A 19,349-nucleotide genomic window follows, 5' to 3' on the forward strand; every position below is an offset into this window, starting at 1 on the left:
ATGAAGTTCTGTTTGCTGGCCTCCAGATAATTAGTAACTTACTCATGTATTGCTTGGATCCTTGCATTGTGTAATAAATGCTTCTGTTAATATGTGAATGTCCATGAAGGTTGGTTGGTATATAGGTCAGGAGCACCTGGCTTTCAAGGAGTCTTGTAATTACTGTATCACCTGCTTTAAGTAGAAACATGGCAGCTCAATTGAGCACCAGAAATTTCTTCTGAAGCTCCTACTTTTAATGAGTTAGCACTGTTGCCTGGATTTATGAATGGGCAGATTTTGAAAATGAGGTTCTTCATTGTCATCGTGGAATTGAGTTCTGCTTATTTTCAGACATGTAGGTGATAAATCTCTCCTTAATGATTCCAGAAGGAAAAGGAAGGGATGGATTTTAGAGTTTTTTATTTCTTTTGTCAAGGTAGTTTTATTTTCTAGTTCAGGTACGTCAGTGAGTCATAGTAGAGATACATTCTTGGCTGTTTTAGAGGAGTTAAGAGAACATTTCATTTAAATGTAAATGTTTAAAATCAAAGAAATGTTCCTGCATATGTGCAGTTTTTACCTTTAATCTTGTTTAACAGATTTTTCTAGTCTTAAAGGAAAACTATTTGATTTTCACATCTATGATGAGAGAAAACAGAAAAATTGTCAAGAGTAAGAATTGATTTGACATTACTTTTGAGAGTTATCTGCTTCTTTTGTAAGTCATAATTTTTCATTTTATAGCTTTTATACTGGGCACCTCATTTTTTAATGGTTTGTTTTGGTTCCAGGATGTTGCCTTCCTGGAGAAACTGATTAAAGATGATATAGAGCTAGGAAGACTGCCCCTGTTGCTTGTCGCAAATGCAGGTAGGTAGCATGATGCTGAATCTACCATTTTGAATATATAGGAGCGAGGCTACGTCCTCAGCCTATAAAAGATAAAGTCTTAAGAAATGTGTGTGTACCACATGTTTAAGATAGCCCATATCCACATTGTAGCAAAAACTGTAATAGTAAGGTTGGCTCGTTAGATTTTTCTTTAATCGTTGGTTTGTTTTGGAAGTTATTTTATGTGTGTGTATACTTTTTCATTTAGATTGTAAATGCTTCTCTATCTTCTCCTTCATGTACTTCCTTTCTCTGTTCTAAACTGAATTTTATTTTATTTTTTTGAGACAGAGTCTCACTCTGTTGCCCAGGCTGGAGTGCAGTAGCACAATCTCACCTCACTGCAATCTCTGCCTCCCGGGTTCAAGTGTTTCTCCTGCCTCAACCTCCTGAATTGCTGGGATTACAGGTGTGTGCCACCACATCTGGCTAATTTCTTGTATTTTTAGTAGAGACAGGGTTTCACTATGTTGGCCAGGCTGGTCTCAAACTCCTGACCTCAGGTGATCCGCCTGCCTCAGCCTCCCAAATTGCTGGGTTTATAGGCATGAGCCACTGTGCCTGGCCTGAATTTTTAAAGGACACATTTAAGCCAAGTGTGGTGGCACATGCCTATAGTCCCCCTACTCAGGAGACAAGCAAGATGTTGGCTTAAGCCCAGAAGTTCAGTACCAGCCTGGGTAATATAGCAAGACCCCATCTCAATAAATAAATAAAAATAATTGTACTGACATTGTAAGATTGTTGTAAAAATTAAACAAGAAAATTCATAAAATGTCATACTTAAATATCTACCTTATAGGCGGCAGAGCAACTACCACTTGCTGCTCCATTTATCTCATTCAGCATCATATTTGAAATCTAAGACAGTGCAATAAGGCAAAAAAAAACCTGACAGATTAGAAAGGAAGAAGTAAAACTTTGTTTGCAGGCATGATTGTATAGATAGAAAACTAAAGAAAAGCTCCTGGAACTAATGATCAAATCTAAACCACTTTCTGGATTTTTATATACTAGCAAAGAATAATTGGAAATTGAATTTTAAATGTCATTTATAATAGGATCAAAAAACATGAAAAATTTATGGATAAATTTAACAAAATGTATGCAAGATCTGTACATTGAAAACTAAGAATGTTACTGAGAGAAATTCAAGAAGACCCAAGAACAATATGCCATACACATGGGTTGGAAGACTAAGTATTAAGTCAGTTCTTCCCAAACTAATCTATAGATTCAACTCAATCCCTCTTAAAATCTCAACAGGCTACAATTTCTTATAGAAATTGATGAGCTAATTCTAAAGTTTATATGGAAACACAAGGGATCTAGGAATAGCCCAAAGAATTTTGAAAAAGAACAAAATTGGAAGACTTATCTTGTCATACTTCGAGACTTCTGTAAAGCAGCAAGTAAGACTGTGTGAGATTAACCAAAGAAAATAAGAGAATTCAGAAATAGACTTATGTGAAGTATATGGTCACTTCAGGTTTTTACAGATGCCCGGGTAATTCGAGGGAGAAAGGACAATCTTTTTCCATCAGTGGTCTTAGAGCTTGGATATCTATGTGGAACAAAACTGAATCTTAACCCTTATCTTATTCTCTGTATATATAAATATTAACTATAAATGGTTCATCAACCTAAGCATAGATCTAAGACAATAAAATGTCTCGAAGAAAATACAGGAGATCTTTGTGACTTTAGGTTACATTTCTTAGGATATAAAATGGTGAACCATAAATTGTACTTTATCAAAAATTAAAAGCATTAGCTGTTTGAAAGCCCCTATTAAGAAGATGAAGGGCAAGTTACAGACTGGGAGAAATATTTGCAAAACATTTTTTTCTTATTTCTTTTTTTTTTTTTTGTCTTTTTTTATTTTTATTTTTTATTTTTTTGAGATGGAGCTTTGCTCTGCTGCCCAGGCTGGAGTGCAGTGCGACCTTGGCTAACTGCAACCTCTACCTCCCAGGTTCAAGTGATTCGCCTGCCTCAGCCTCCCAAGTAGCTGGGATTACAGGCGCACACCACCATGCCGGGCTAATTTTTGTATTTTTAGTAGAGACAGGGTTTCGCCATGTTGGCCAGGCTGGTCTCAAACTCCTGACCTCAGGTGGTCCACCTGCCTTGGCCTCCCAAAGTGATGGGATTACAGGCGTGAGCTACCACAGCCACCCAGCCACTGTCCCAGGCCTGTCTTCTTTTAAAATTTCTTTTTCATTCTTTTCCCCAGAAGCTACAAAACATTTGTTTGAGAAAGAATTTGTATCTAAAATATATAAAGAACTGTTACAACTCAATAAGGAGATGAGCAATACAATTTTTTTTTTTTGAGATGGAGTCTCATTCTGTTGCCCAGACTAGAGTGCAGTGGTGCGATCTTGGCTCACTGCAACCTCCACCTCCCGGGTTCCAGTGATTCTTCTGCCTTAGCCTCCTGAGTAGCTGTTATTATAGGCATGCGCCACCACACCTAGTTAGTTTTTTTGTATTTTTAGTAGAGTTGGAGTTTCACCGTGTTGGCCAGGCTGGTCTTGAACTCCTGACCTCAGGTGATCCGCCTGCCTTGGCCTCCCAAAGTGCCGGGATTACAGGTGTGAGCCACAATGCAATTTTTTAAATGAACAACAGATTTGAGCAGATACTTCATCAAAGAAAATGAAAATGTATAGCACTTGAAAAGATGTTTAACATCATTAGTCATTAGTGAAATGCAAATTAATATCACCATGAGACATTACTACATGTCTCTTAGAATGGAGAAATTACAGGTGGCTCACACTTGTAATCCCAACACTTGGGAAGGCTGAGACAGCGAGATCAATTGCCCTCAGGTGTTCGAGACCAGCCTGGGCAACATGGAGAAACCCCTAGGAAATCTCTACAAAAAGTACTAAACGTTAGCTAGGGGTGGTGGTGTGTACCTGTAGTCCCAGCTACTCCAGAGGCTTCGGTGGGAGGTTGGCTTGAACCCAGGAGAGAGAGGTTGCAGTGAGCCAAGATTGTGCTACCATACCCCAGCCTGGGTGACGGAGCGAGATCCTTTCTTAAAAAAAAAGAAAAAAAAAATTCTTTAAAATACAATGTCAGGCCAGGCACAGTGACTCAAGCCTGTAATCCCAGCACTTTGGGAGGCCGAGGCGGGCAGATTACGAGGTCAGGAGAGAAAAACATCCTGGCTAACACAGTGAAACCCCGTTTCCACTAAAAATACAAAAAAATAGCGGGGTGTGGTGCTGGGCGCCTGTAGTCCCAGCTACTTGGGAGGCTGAGGCAGGAGAATGGCGTGAACTCAGGAGGCAGAGGTTGCAGTGAGGTGACATTGCACCTCTGCACTCCAGCCTTGGTGACAGAGTGAGACTCCATCTCTCTAAAAAATACATAAGTAAATAAATAAAATTTGCCGGGCGTGGTGGCGGGCACCTGTAGTCCCAGCTACTCGGGAGGCTGAGGCAGGAGAATTGCTTGAACCTGTGAGGTGGAGGCTGCAGTGAGCTGAGATCGCACCACTGCACTCCAGCCTGGGCGACAGAGTGAGACTCTGTCTCAAAAAATAAATATAAAAAATAAAAAGCTGGTATGCTCCATTAATTCCTGCAGGCCCGACAAAGGCAGCCTAGGAATTTTAGATCAATGGAATGAATACAACTTGCTAGAAATACATGGGAAATAAAATGACTATTCACAGAACCAAATAAAAGCCTTCCACTAGAAACTAAAAATAATAATAATAATAATGGTTTTATATATATGCATACACAAGGAAAGCCAGAAGAGAATAAATAGCAAATGAATGAAAATTAGAAGCAAAAACAAGTAACTAGGAAACCATCTCTACATTTTTTTTACTCAATCTACCCTGAATGCTACAGCATTATCCAGGACCCCAGAAAACACACATAATACTTTATTCCTGATCAACAATTCAATGTCCTTAAGTCCACCAATATCACCATACATTCTGTGCAATCAAGAAATTTACTCAGCTGGGTGCAGTGGCTCACACCTGTAATTCCAGCACTTTGGGAGGCCAAGGCGGGTGGATCACCTGAGGTCAGGAGTTCGAAAACAGCCTGGCCAACATGGTGAAACCCCATCTGTACTAAAAATACAAAAATTAGCCCAGTGTGGAGGCACACACCCATAATCCCAGCTATTCAGGTGGCTGAGGCAAGAGAATTGCTTGAGCCTGAGAGGCAGAGGTTGCAGTGAGCCCAGATTGCGCAACTACACTCCAGCCTGGGTGACAGAGAGAGACTCCATCTCAAAGAAAAAAATAGTTTGTAGACCTAACGTTAACATTGGCATGTCCTTGATTATAGGAGGCCAGCAAATAATTTACTTATGAATGATCTATGGGGCGCAGCCCTTCCCAGATGCCTGAGGCCTTTTCTTGCTGAGTAGACATCTATCTGGCTGTTACATGATCTTAGGAACAGCTATTCATTTGGAAAAGGGTGTTGCAATGACTTTCTCTTTTGCATAAGAAGATGGGGGCTGGGATCCTGAGATTTTAAAGTTTCCTTTACAGCGTACCCATATGTGCTCAATATTGAAAAGAGATGACAATTGGCCAGGCATGATGGCTCACACCTGTAATCCCAGCACTTTGGGAGGATGAAGTGGGCAGATCAGAAAGTCAAGAGATCAAGTCAATCCTAACCAAAATGGTGAAACCCTGTGTCTACTAAAAATAAAAAAATTAGCTGGGCATGGTGGCATGTGCTTGTAGTCTCAGCTATTTGGGAGGCTAAGGCAGGAGAATCGCTTGAACCCGGGAGGCGGAGGTTGCAGTGAGCCGAGATCACACCACTGTATTCCAGCCTGGCAACAGAAGGAGACTCCATTTCAAAAAAAAAAAAAGAAAAGAAACGAGATGACAATTGCAGTGCAAAATATCTGTTCCCTTTTGTTCCCCAGTGCCACTGCTACCCCATTCATCACCAATTTTTGTTGATGTCTCTTCCTGACTACTTTTATTTTTTATTTTTTTGGAGATAGAGTCTCTCTCTGATGCCCAGGCTGGAGTGCAGTGGTGTGATCTCAGCTCATTGCAACCTCTGCCTCCAGGTTCAAGCGATTCTCCTGCCTCAGCCTCCCAAGTAGCTAGGACTACAGGCATGTGCCACCACGCCCAGCTAGCTTTTGTATTTTTAGTAGAGACAGGATTTTACCATGTTGGCCAGGCTCGTATTGAACTCCTGACCTCAGGTGATCCACCCACCTTGGCCTCCCAAAGTGCTGGGATTACAGGTGTGAGCCACCGTGCCTGGCCTTTTATTTTTTTTGAGATGGGGTCTCCCTATGTTGCCCAGGCTAAGCTTGAATTTATTTTTATTTTATTTTTTCATTTATTTTATTTATTTATTTTTATGTTTTGAGATGGAGTTTTGCTCTTGTCGCCCAGGTTGCAGTGCAGTGGCACGATTTCGGCTCACTGCAACCTCTGCCTCCCAGGTTGGGAGTAGCTGGGACTACAGCTGCCCGCCACTATGCCCAGCTACTTTTTGTATGTTTAGTAGAGCCGGGATTTCACCACGTTGGCCAGGCTGGTCTCAAACTCCTGACCTTGTGATCTGCCTGCCTCAGCCTCCCAAAGTGCTGGGATTACAGGCATGAGCCACCGTGCCCAGCCAAATCTAGGGCTGGAGCATGGCTGCAGCATACAAATAGAATTGAATTCCATAGTTTTGTTAACCCTGTTTTTTGTTTGTTTCTTTGTTGTTGCTGTTTTTGAGACAGTCTCGCTCTGTCGCCTAGGCTGGAGTGCAGTGGTGCAATCTCCACTCACTGCAACCTCTGCCTCCTGCCTCAGCCTCTGAAGTAGGTGGGACTACAGGCGCCCACCACCACACCCGGCTACTTTTTGTATTTTATTAGAGACATGGTTTCACCATATTGGCCAGGCTGGTCTGGAAGTCCTGGCCTTGTGATTGGCCCACCTCGGCCTCCCAAAGTGCTGGGATTACAGGCATGAGCCACCACACTCAGCCCCTGTTTTTTGTTTTGTTTGTTTCTTAGGGTTGTTTTTCTATTTATGGTAAAGGCATTGGCTTTCCATTGGTAGCATCAGTAGAATATTTCCTGCTTACAGTAACCTTATGTCATAATAAATGGTAAAGGGATTTAAAGCAGTGGTTTTCAGCTGCCAGAGGCCTGAGTGAGTTTGGGCACACTCTGTGTGATCGGGCAGAAGAAGGCCTTTGGGAAGTTTAGCTGAGGACAGGGCCTGCAAAGGTGATGGATAGTGGGGGTCTGTCCTGGTCACCAGGCCCTGGGTCCTGCCCACCTGCTTGGTGCTCCCCACCCATCACTCATGATGCTGCCAAGCCCTCTGGGTATTGTGGCCAAATACCCTAGGAGAGAAGCTGATGAACTTTGTTTCTTGAAATGCAGATTTCTTGGACATCCCTGAAAGGTCAATCATGAAGGTCAACTTGGTTTTCTCCCCCTCATTTGGGTTCAGAATTTAAAGTCCATGCACACAGGCAGTAAGATGATATAGATAAGTGACATCATCACTCTGTTTCGGATGTTAACATGTCTACGTGGGTTACGGGTGATGTGAGATCACACAACCTTGTGCCACAAAGTGGAATTCCCAGGCCAGAGGGAGACATTTTCTTGCCATGTTATGATCTTATCATTGAGTTTAAAGACAATCTTGTTTCATTTTGGATTCTTTCTTACGTTTATATCTTATAAGGGCACTTTGAATTTCCAAGCAAATAATAATTTTGAGTTAGCTTTTAATCATTAACTTCTAGCACAGTTATATGATCAGAAACATGCTGTGTGATTTGATTGCTCTAAAATACATTGAGATTTGCTGGAACAAAATAAGTCAGGTTAATTTTTGTAAATCTACCATGCATGCTTAAAATGAGTGTATCTACAACATTTGTCCCTGAGATACAGGTTGATGGCCTGATGGCTACGTGGATGTGATGGAGATGGTTTACTATTGGGACCTTCCGCATCCTGGTGATGTTTTGTTGCTTAGGATATGAATGGCTGAGCGGGGGCTGTAAAACCTAGCACTCTGCTTGGGTATGAGGTTCTTCCTGCCGTCTTGCCATCATTTGTTTTTTATGTTTTGTCACCAAGAGTGACCTTGAGGAATCCTGGGAGCTCAGGAAGGAAGGAGTGCCCAGAAGCAGGGACAGGGAGCTGGTTGGGGAGGACCAGAAATCAGGTTTGTGAAGGTTCCAGAGAGGACCTGTCCTTGGGAGAAGCGTGGGGGGCTGAGATGGGGGAGGAGGCGTTGGAATGGCGGGGCGCACGCGGACCGTCCATCGTGAGGCAGCACCACCGGCATCAGGGATTGGTGGAGAGGGAGTATAAAATCCCGGCGTTGCTAAGAGACGGCCCAGACCGAAGAAGGTTTGGCAGTTGGGTGGAAAGCAGAACCTTGGTCTCCATCTAATTGCTCCTAAGCCTCATGCTCCCTTGCCCTGCGCGTCCTGTTGCTTCCCTGATTGACCTTCTCCGTGACCTGTAGCTAAACCTTCCACCAGCGCTTGAGAACTTAATTTGAACCGGATCCTTTCCCAGACCCCTTTCTCCTCCTCCTCCTCCTCCTCTTCCACCTCCAGGTGCCCAACAGCCCCCTTCTCCTCCTTTCCCTTCCCTTCCCTCCCCTCCCCTCCCCTCCCCCTTCCCTCTGCCTCCCCGTCCCCGTCCCCTTCCCTCCCCCCGCCCTAAGCCACCCCCGCCTCTGTCCTGGCCGCCTCAGGGCTCCCTGAGAGGACCAGGACATGCCGGTGTGGTGGCTGCTCTTTTGGCTCCTCCTGCTGGGATTTATCAGCCATCACCCCATCTATGTGAGTAGACGCTGGATCCACGTGGTTTCTTCCTTGTTACCAGGCTGTGTCATGTGGCATGAAATTACACAGCTCAGGCCTGTAATCCCAGCACTTTAGGGGGCCGAGGTGGGCAGAGCACTTGAGTCCAGGAGTTGAAGACTAGCCAGGGCATCATAGTGAAACCCCATCTCTACAAAAAATTCCAAAAAAGATTAGTCGGGCCTGGTGGTGCGTGCCTGTTATCCCAGTTACCGGAGAGGCTGAGGTGGGAGGATCGCTTGGGCCTAAGAGCTGGAAGTTGCAGTGAGCCGAGATGGCCCCACTGCACTCTTGTCTCAAACAAACAAAATGGACCAAAACAAAGTGAAATATCATTTGATTTGTGTCATCTGGTTTGACGACTTTTTTTTTTTTTTTTTTAGACAGAGTCTCACTGTGTCGCCCAGGCTGGAGTGCAGTGGCAAGATCTCAGCTCACTGCAACCTCCGCTTCTGGGGTTCAAGCAATTGTCCTGCCTCAGCCTCCTGAATAGCTGGGATTACAAGCGCAGAGCACCACGCCTGGCTAATTTTTGTATTTTTAGTATAGACGGGGTTTCACCATGTTTGCCAGGATAGTCTCTATCTCTCGACCTCGTGATCTGCCTGCCTCAGCCTCCCAAAGTGCTGGGATTACAGGCGTGAGCCACCGCGCCCCGCCAAAATATATAACCTTAAGTGTAAGTTTACTAACTTTGGAAAGTACGTACACCAGCATAACCCAACCCCCGTTCAAGATCTACATTATTTTATTTTTATTATTTTTATTTTTATTTTATTATTATTATTTTTTTGAGACAGAGTTTCTCCCTTGTTGCCCAGGCTGGAGTGGAATGGCACAATATCCCTTGTTGCCCATTGGAGTACAGTGGTACAATATCAGGTCACCGCAACCTCTGCTTCCCAGGTTCGAGCAATTCTCCTGCCTCAGCCTCCCGAGTGGCTGGGATTACAGCCGTGTGCCACCACGGCCAGCTAATTTTGTATTTTTAGTAGAGATAGGGTTTCTCCATGTTTGACCTTGAGGAACCCTGGGAGCTCAGGAAGGAAGGAGTGCCCAGAAGCAGGGACAGGGAGCTGGTTGGGGAGGACCAGAAATCAGGTTTCTGAAGGTTCCAGACAGGACCTGTCCTTGGGAGGAGCGTGGGGGCCTGAGATGGGGGAGGGGGCATTGGAATGGCGGGGCGCGCACGGACCGTCCATTGTGAGGCAGCACCACAGGCATCAGGGATTGGTGGAGAGGGAGTATAAAATCCTGGGGTTGCTAAGAGACGGCCCAGACCGAAGAAGGTTTGGCAGTTGGGTGGAAAGCAGAACCTTGGTCTCCATTTAACTGCTCCTAAGCCTCACGCTCCCTTGCCCTGCGCGTCCTGTTGCTTCCCTGATTGACCTTCTCCGTGACCTGTAGCTAAACCTTCCACCAGCGCTTGAGAACTTAATTTGAACCGGATCCTTTCCCAGACCTCTTTCTCCTCCTCCTCCTCCTCCTCTTCCACCTCCAGGTGCCCAACAGCCCCCTTCTCTTCCTTTCCCTTCCCTTCCCTCCCCTCCCCTTCCCCTTCCCTCTGCCTCCCCGTCCCCTTCCCCTTCCCTCCCTCCGCCCTAAGCCACCCCCGCCTCTGTCCTGGCCGCCTCAGGGCGCCCTGAGAGGACCAGGACATGCCGGTGTGGTGGCTGCTCTTTTGGCTCCTCCTGCTGGGATTTATCAGCCATCACCCCACCTATGTGAGTAGACGCTGGATCCGCGTGGTTTCTTCCTTGTTACCGGGCTGTGTCATGTGGCATGAAATTACACAGCTCAGGCCTGTAATCCCAGCACTTTAGGGGGCCGAGGTGGGCAGAGCACTTGAGTCCAGGAGTTGAAGTCTAGCCAGGGCATCATAGCGAAACCCCATCTCTACAAAAAATTCCAAAAAAGATTAGTCGGGCCTGGTGGTGCGTGCCTGTTATCCCAGTTACCGGAGAGGCTGAGGTGGGAGGATCGCTTGGGCCTAAGAGCTGGAAGTTGCAGTGAGCTGAGATGGCCCCACTGCACTCTTGTCTCAAACAAACAAAATGGACCAAAACAAAGTGAAATATCATTTGATTTGTGTCATCTGGTTTGACGAATTTTTTTTTTTTTTTTTTTAGACAGAGTCTCACTGTGTCGCCCAGGCTGGAGTGCAGTGGCAAGATCTCAGCTCACTGCAACCTCCGCTTCTGGGGTTCAAGCAATTGTCCTGCCTCAGCCTCCTGAGTAGCTGGGATTACAAACGCAGACCACCACGCCTGGCTAATTTTTCTATTTTTAGTTTAGATGAGGTTTCACCATGTTCGCCAGGATAGTCTCTATCTCTCGACCTCGTGATCTGCCTGCCTCAGCCTCCCAAAGTGCTGGGATTACAGGTGTGAGCCACCGCGCCCCGCCAAAATATATAACCTTAAGTGTAAGTTTACTAACTTTGGGAATTACGTACACCAGCATAACCCAACCCCCGTTCAAGATCTACATTATTTTATTTTTATTATTTTTATTTTTATTTTTTATTATTTTTTTGAGACAGAGTTTCTCCCTTGTTGCCCAGGCTGGAGTGCAATGGCACAATATCCCTTGTTGCCCTTTGGGGTGCAGTGGCACAATATCAGCTGACCGCAACCTCTGCTTCCCAGGTTCGAGCAATTCTCCTGCCTCAGCCTCCCGAGTGGCTGGGATTACAGCCGTGTGCCACCACAGCCAGCTAATTTTGTATTTTTAGTAGAGATAGGGTTTCTCCATGTTGGTCAGGCTGGTTTTCAACTCCCGACCTCAGGCGATCCGCCCACCTCGGCCTCCCAAAGCGTTGGGATTACAAGTGTAAACCACCGTGCCCAGCCAAGATCTAACTAGTATGTCACCCCAGAAAGTGAACTCTCACTCTTCCCAGCCAGTCTCCTTCTTATCATGGGTTAGCTTGCTTATTCTGGAATTTCGCGTATACAGATGTATGCCATGCCATAGGTACTCTTTTGTGTCTGCCTTATTTTGCTCAACACCATGTTTCTGAATCATTACCGTTGTTGTATGGTTCTCTAACTCCATCATTTGCATTTCAGACTCAGCATATGCTGAGTTCAACCTGTTGAAGGGCTATCTCTGTTTAATTCACCATCTTGAAAGAAACATTTAAAATTGAGATGTTTTCAAAAATATATAGTTAAATCCTGAGGAATCGATGTAGAAATGCTATCACAAGCTGTCTGAACTTACTCAGGGGAAGTCTTCGTGTTCACTCACATAAGCGTCTAATGGAATGAATATGAACAATCTTAGAGAAATCCCACACTCTTCATGCCATTTCCGTGATCTCCACCTTGGTATTTTTTTTTTTTTTTTTTTTTGGAGGCGGAGTCTCACTCTGTCACCCAGGCTGAGTGCAGTGGTGCAATCTCGGCTCACTGCAACCTCTGCCTCCCCGGTTCAAGTGATTCTTCTGCCTCAGCCTCCCGAGTAGCTGGAACTATAGGCGCGTGCCACCAGGCCCTGCTAATTTTTTGTATTTTTAGTGGAGATGGGGTTTCACCATGTTAGCTAGGATGGTCTCAATCTCCTGATCTCGTGATCCACCCACCTCGGCTTCCCAAATTGCTGGGATTACAAGCATGAGCCACCCCGCCCGGCCCACCTTGTTAATTTTTAAGCACTAAAATTTGATACTTATTTGTGAATGAAGTAATCCTTTCATTGTATTTTTTTTTTTTTTTTTTTTTTTTTTTTTTTACTTATGCTGAGCTTTAAATGACAAAGATTCACATAATCCAACAGAGAAGTATTATTTAGAGGGATTCTTTTATCATGTGATATATAATAAATGCATCCAATGTTACACATCAATTTAAAAAACAAGTAAATAACTTTAAAGAAAAGATAACTACTGGCCAGGCGCAGTGGCTCACACCTGTATTCCCAGCACTTTGGGAGGCCGAGGCAGGTAGATCATGAGGTCAGGAGTTGGAGACCAGCCTGGCCAAGACGGTGAAACCCTGTCTCTACTAAAAATACAAAAATTAGCCAAGCACGGTGGCAGGCACCTGTAATCCCATTTGCTCAGTAGGCTGAGGCAGGAGAATCACTTGAACCCGGGAGGCGGAGGTTGCAGTGACCTGAGATCATGCCACTGCAATCTAGCCTGGGTAACAGAGCAAGACTTTGTCTCAAAACAGAAAAGATAAGATAATTACTTTATACTTAGCGTGTCTTACCCATGAGTGATGGGCTGCATGTGGCCCAGGACAGTTTTGAATGCAGTTCAACACAAATTTGTAAACTTTCTTAAAACATTATGAGATTTTGGCCAAGCGCAGTGGTTCTTGCCTGTAATCCCAGCACTTTGGGAGGCTGAGGCGGGCAGATTACCTGAGGTCAGGAGTTTGAGACCACCCTGGCCAACATGGCAAAACCCCATCTCCACAAAAAATACAAAAATTTGTTGAGTGCACTGTCAGGCACCTGTACTCACAGCTACTCAGGAGGCTGAGGCAGGAGAATCACTTGAACCTGAGAGGCAGAGGTTGCAGTGAGCCGAGAGCACGCCACTGCACTCCAGCCTGGGTGACAGAGTGAGACCCCATCTCAAAAACAACAAACAAGAACAAAAGCAAAAAGTGGCCAGGCACGGTGGCTCACACCTGTAATCCCAGCACTTTGGGAGGCTGAGGCAGGCAGATCGCCTGTCAGGAATTCGAGACCAGGCTAGCCAACATGGTGAAACCTCATCTCTACTAAAAATACAAAAATTAGTCGGGCATGGTGGCAGAGACCTGTAATATCAGCTACTTGGGAGGCTGAAGGAGGACGACTCTGCGGAGCGGAACTCTGTCTCCAAAAAAAAAAAAAAAAAAAGGTTTTTTTTTTAGATCATCAGCTATTGTTAGTGTTAGTGTATGTTATGTGTGTCTCAAGACAACTTTGCTTTAATATAGCCAGGGAAGCCAAAAGATTGGATATCCCTGCTTTATACCAATAAAGACGACACCCCGCATTTGCAATGCCTAAAAACACTACCAGCCATCTGAAAAACATGAGACTTCTAACTTCTGTTCTTTTTTGTAGCAGTGGAATCCCACGGTGATATCTGAGGGATGTGGTTACCTTTTGGAGGAGGTTGATGGTTTCTAAGGATGATTCTTTCTGAGTGAAATATTGTCAGTGTCATTGACCTTTTCATTATTTCAACTAATATTATTCCAGGTTATCAATTCTGTGCCTGATGATTTTCATCCTGGGACTGACTTTTGTGGAATTCCTTGGATAGTTATCATTATTGTGTTTCTGGGAATTTCTACACTTGCCATTTTCCTCTGGAAAACTAGCCTTTGTGTGAGTATACTAACTTTCTGTAGAGGTATAATTGTAATCACAAATAAGAAGAAATTATTTAAAACAGTTCACGTTTCTGGACTTCATTATGAATATGTGGCTTTACCCAAAAAATCAGGAAAATGATTTGTTAGCATAAGAATTATGAAAATATCTGCCATTTACATTATGAAAATTAAATAGGTTGGTGTTTGTTTAATAAAATGTCAACAGAGCTTTTGGTCACAAATAACTTTTTTTAACCTTAGTGTTATTTATCAGAAATGGAGTATGAGGTTTCATCACTTAAATAGGAAATTCTTTCTAAACTCTTCTGCTTTATAGTTCTAGCATATGGGTGGAAGGAAAGCTTCCAGTCTCCTCTCTGAAGATTCACTGCAGAAATGAGCTGACAACAGACAGCTTAACAGGAGAAGAAAAACATAGAACAGTCATAAACATGGGAACCAGCTGAAAAATGAGACTGCTAGAAGGGCCGGATGGTTGATGCTTAAAGAGCACCCTCTTCTGAGGGGAGAGGGAGATAGATGGAGATGTAGGACATTTAGAGGGGCAGCAAATGATTTTTAGGGGAAATGAAAGAGCTCAAGGAACAAACAATTGGCCTGAGACAAAGTTCCTCTGAGGTCATAGGGACGAGGTGACAAACTGCCAGAAGGTGAAGGGCAGAACTGCACTGCGTCTCATGATGCAGAGAAAGCCCCAGAGAATCTCTTAGAACTGCCCTCCAGAGAATCAATGAAAAGTGTATCTGGGCAGGGTAATTTTGAATGACATCATTCAAAGTGCATGTTCCCAGTTGCAACTGGAGAGAGATCAGTATGTGAAAAGTCTGTACTTGGTAAGAATTTGGCTGCTAAGTTCTGCCATAATTTGTCTTTTGAGCCTTTTTTCCATTGGGTAAGTTGAGCTCTACATTTTCTCTTGCCATTCATGGCAGTAAAAACGTGGTTGTGTGGGGGCTGAACCTCCTTCTGAACAATGATCCAAGATAAAAGTACTAATACCACAATGCTTTTTTATATTCAAGGGAAGAGGAAGTTTATGTTTCAGTTTTACCACCTAGATAATTACACATCATTTGGCACTGCCTTTCAAGATATGTAGAAAACAGAAAATATATGAGTTATGAAGATATCGAGGCACATTTAACATTCTCTATGCCACTTAGTCCTGAAGAGAGAATTTTCAGTATAAATTGGAGGAAGTGTTTTTTTTTTTTTTCCCCACCCCCAAGACGAGTCTCCCTGTGTTGCCCAGGCTGGAGTATAATGGTGTGATCTTGGCTCACTGCAACCTCCACCTCCTGGCTTCAAGCGATTCCCCTTCCTCAGCCTCTCAAGTAGCTGGGATTACAGGTGCCCACCACCATGCCCAGCTAATTTTTGTATTTTTAGTAGAGTCGGAGTTTTACCATGTTGGCCAGGCTAGTCTCAAAACCCGACCTCAAATGATCCACCCGCCTCAGCCTCCCAAAGTGCTGGGATTACAAGCGTCAGCCACCACGGGAGCCGGGGGAAGTTTTTAAATTTACCGCTTTTTAAAAATTCCATTTAGGAAAGTTCAGTTGAGCTGTTGGACTTGGACAACTTTGCGCCTTCTCATCTTTGTCCTTGTCATCTAGTCATCTGTACCACTACCTCCTAAGCAGGGACATCATGGGTGCCATGAAGCATTCATGCATGATGGCATTTCCTTGCTTCTCATTTCTTCATGTGTTTGACATTCCTCCTAGCTCCAAACTGGGCCAGCTACCTTTCCTATGAAATCTAGCGGTAGCTGTGGGATAGATGTGGTTGCTCTTTCATCTTTTTAGATTACCCATTGCTTCTCTCGAAATCCTAGTACATGTTTTGTTTTTTATCCTATGTGCAGAAATCAGAAAAGAACAAATTCTTCAAAGAATTTGAAAGATATTATTTCAGGCCAGGTGTGGTGGCTCATGCCTGTAATCTCAGCAGTTTGGGAGGCTGAGGCAGGTGGATCACTTGAGGTCAGGAGTTCAAGACCAGATGGGCCAACATGGTGAAACCCCAGCTCTACTAAAAAGACAAAAATTAGCCAGACACGGTAGTGGGCGCCTGTAATCCCAGCTACTTGGGAGGCTGAGGCACAAGAATCGCTTGAATCTGGGAGGTGGAGGTTGCCGTGAGCCAAGGTAGCACCACTGCACTTCAGCATGGGTGAGAGTGACACTCCATCTCAAAAAAAAAAAAAAAAAAAGTTATTTCAGTGACTACCTCAGGAGATTCATAGGTATCTGACCCACATCTGAGATGGGATTTGCATTGCATTTTAGCTATGATGAGAACAAATATTTAATATCTTAGAAGACTAAAAGCATACTGTGATAATATGGAAATCTTGGTGGGAATTCAGTCATTAGTGAGAGTGTTTTGCGTTAGGTTCAAACCAGCCTCAATGAAGCTGATGTGAGGGAAGGGAAAGTGGACTCTGAGTAGAGCAGGGGTAGAAGGAAGATGCTCCAGTGCAGATCAGGAAGGAGCAGGGGGTGAAATGTTACAAATTCTAGAACTCGGAGAGCTGAAGGTAATTACTTCCTTTTCAAGTTGTGAAACATGTTAACCTGTGGTAAAATACTTATAACATGATAATTACCATCTAACCGTGTTGAAGTGTGCAGTTCAGTTGTGTGAAGTATATTCATGTCTTTTTTTTTTTTTTTTTTTTTTTTTTGAGACGGAGTCTCACTCTGTCACCAGGCTGGAGTGCAGTGGTGTGATCTCGGCTCACTGCAACCTCTGCCTCCCGGATTCAAGCAGTTCTCCTGCCTCAGCCTCCCTAGTAGCTGGGACTACAGGTGTGCGCCACCATGCTCAGCTAATTTTTGCATTTTTAGTAGAGACGGGGTTTCACCATGTTGGCCAGGATGGTCTCCATCTTTTGACCTTGTGATTCACCTGCCTCAGCCTCCCAAAGTGCTGGGATTACAGGCGTGAGCTACCGCACCTGGCCTATTTTTTTTTTTTTTTTTTTGAGACAGAGTTTCAATCTTGTTGCCCAGGTTGGAGTGCAATGGCACAATCTCAGCTCACTACAACATTTTCCTCCTGGGTTCAAGTGATTCTCCTGCCTCAGCCTCCCGACTAGTTGGGATTACAGGCATGCACCACCTCCCGGTGATCTCGGCTCACTGCAACCTCCGCCTCCCGGCTTCAAATGGTTCTTTGCCTCAGCCTCCCAAGTAGCTCGGATTACAGGCGCCCGCAGCCATACCCGGCTAATTTTTGTATTTTTAGTAGAGACGGGGTTTCACCATCTTGGCCAGGCTGGTCTTGAACTCCTGACCCCATGATCCACCCGCCTCGGCCTCCCAAAGTGCTGGGATTATAGGCATGAGCCAGCGTGCCCAGCCGTTATTCTTAAATTATTATTTCCTAGGTGTCGTTCCTCAAGACTGTCTTAAAGTCACAAAATGTACATGACGGATCCAAGGATGTACAGCGGAAAGCCTGGAGGTCCAATAGCCGTAGCCGGGAAGGTATGGCTCTGTTGGAGTCCCCATAGTGTGGAAATGAGTTTGCCCTGGAAAGGGAAAGAACAGCTTCTTGCCCTCAGGTTTCTCACCTTCTCCTCTCCTCACTCTCACCAAGGGCTGAGGTCCATTTGTATGCACACAAAGAAAAGGGTTTCTTCCTTTCCAGGAATTAAAATTGGCCTGGAAGACCTCTTTACTTCATGGAGACATATGGAAGCCAAAGTTCGAGCTGAAGTCCATAAAGTGACAAGGAAGGTCAACAGTCATTACAAAATCAATGGACAGAGGAAGACTGCCGAGGAAGAGTAAGATGTGCCTTGACACAAATACTGTTGTTATGAACCATGTGCCAATCAAAGTAGACAACTGTAAAGTCCTTGAGAATATTTTCTACAATATTTGTGGCAAATTCAGTGGGTTCAAAATTGAGTTTGTCCTTTCTGCTTGATTAGTTTAATCCGCATAATTCCTTTCCCTTCCTACATTCTTGTTTGTAATTTTTTCGGGGGAAGAGGAGGTGCTAGTACTGGCATTGGTTTTCCTTTCTCTTTTTTTTTTTTTTTTCCTGAGACGGAGCTTTGCTCTTGTTGCCCAGGCTGTAGTGCACTGGCAGGATCTCGACTCACTGCCTTTTGGGTTCAAGCAATTCTCCTGCCTCAGCCTCCCAAGTAGCTGGGATTACAGGTGCCCACCACCATGCCCAGCTAATTTTTGTATTTTTACTAGAGATGGGGTTTCGCCATGTTGTCCAGGCCGGTCTCGAACTTCTGACCTCAGGTGATCCACCCGCCTCAGCCTCCCAAAGTGCTGGATTAGAGGTGGGAGCCACCATACCCAGCCTTTTTTTTTTTTTTTTTTTTTTTTAAATTTTGAGATAGAGTCTCACTCTGTCGCCAGGCTGGAGTGCTATGGCGCAATATTGGCTCACTGTAACCTCTGCCTCCCAGGTTGAAGCAATTCTGCCTCAGCCTCCCGAGTAGCTTGGATTACAGGTGTGTGCCACCACAGTCAGCCAATTTTTTTTTTTTTTTTTTTTTTGAGGCAGAGTCTCACTCTGTCACCCAGGCTAGAGTGCAGTGGTGTGATCTTGGCTCACTGCAACCTCTGCCTCCCAGGTTCAAGCGATTCTTATCCCTCAGCCTCTTGAGTAGCTGGGACTACAGGCATATGCCACCATGCCCGGATAATTTTTGTATTTTTAGTAGAGGCGGGGTTTCACCATATTGGCCAGGCTGGTCTAGAACTCCTGACATCATGATCCGCACACCTTGGCCTGCCAATGTGCTGGGATTACAGGTGTGGGCCACTGTGCCCAGCCCAATTTTTGTATTTTTAGTAAAGACCGGGGTTCACCATGTTGGCCAGGCTAGTCTTGAACTCCTGACCTCAGGTGATCCGCCTGCATCTGCCTCCCAGCGTGAGCCACTGCTCCCAGCCTGGATTGTTGAATTCACTGCTTGGGTCACCTCCAGATTCATTTTCACAGTCTTTCACGTTTTGGTCATATTACATTGTATTTTGCTGCCATATGACTGATCTTTTTTTGTTAAATGTGAGATACTTGTTAAAAAATATTTAGCAATGAATTGAGGCCTAGTAGCATGTTAACTTGCTGCAGAAGAGATGGGAGTCTACTTCTGGGGGATAGTGAGGGGTCCTCCATACAGGCTGCAATTGAGGTCGTCAGTGCAGGCTCAGTCCCTACAAAGGCCAGGGTATTTCCTATCCACCTCTGTTCTGATGTGTGACTCTTCTGGGTCTCAACCAGAGCCAGTGGACTTCAGTACGGGTCGCTT

The 19,349-nt window shown here is 44.7% G+C and overlaps 1 protein-coding gene across 3 annotated transcripts in view; it reads left to right on the forward strand.

The window, feature by feature from the left end:
• The window catches only part of LOC100441217 (nuclear pore complex-interacting protein family member B13), a 104,362-nt gene that overhangs the window by 75,396 nt on the left and 9,617 nt on the right, over positions 1–19,349 (forward strand). For all 3 annotated transcript variants that reach the window (XM_054533593.2, XM_054533597.2, XM_054533591.2), the window contains 2 exons: positions 17,457–17,556; positions 17,720–17,858. In XM_054533593.2, the coding sequence (XP_054389568.1) occupies positions 17,457–17,556; positions 17,720–17,858 (239 nt within the window). The remainder of the gene's footprint in view (positions 1–17,456; positions 17,557–17,719; positions 17,859–19,349) is intronic.

Source organism: Pongo abelii, chromosome 18 (assembly GCF_028885655.2).
Source record: "Pongo abelii isolate AG06213 chromosome 18, NHGRI_mPonAbe1-v2.0_pri, whole genome shotgun sequence".
Classification (NCBI taxonomy): domain Eukaryota; kingdom Metazoa; phylum Chordata; class Mammalia; order Primates; family Hominidae; genus Pongo; species Pongo abelii.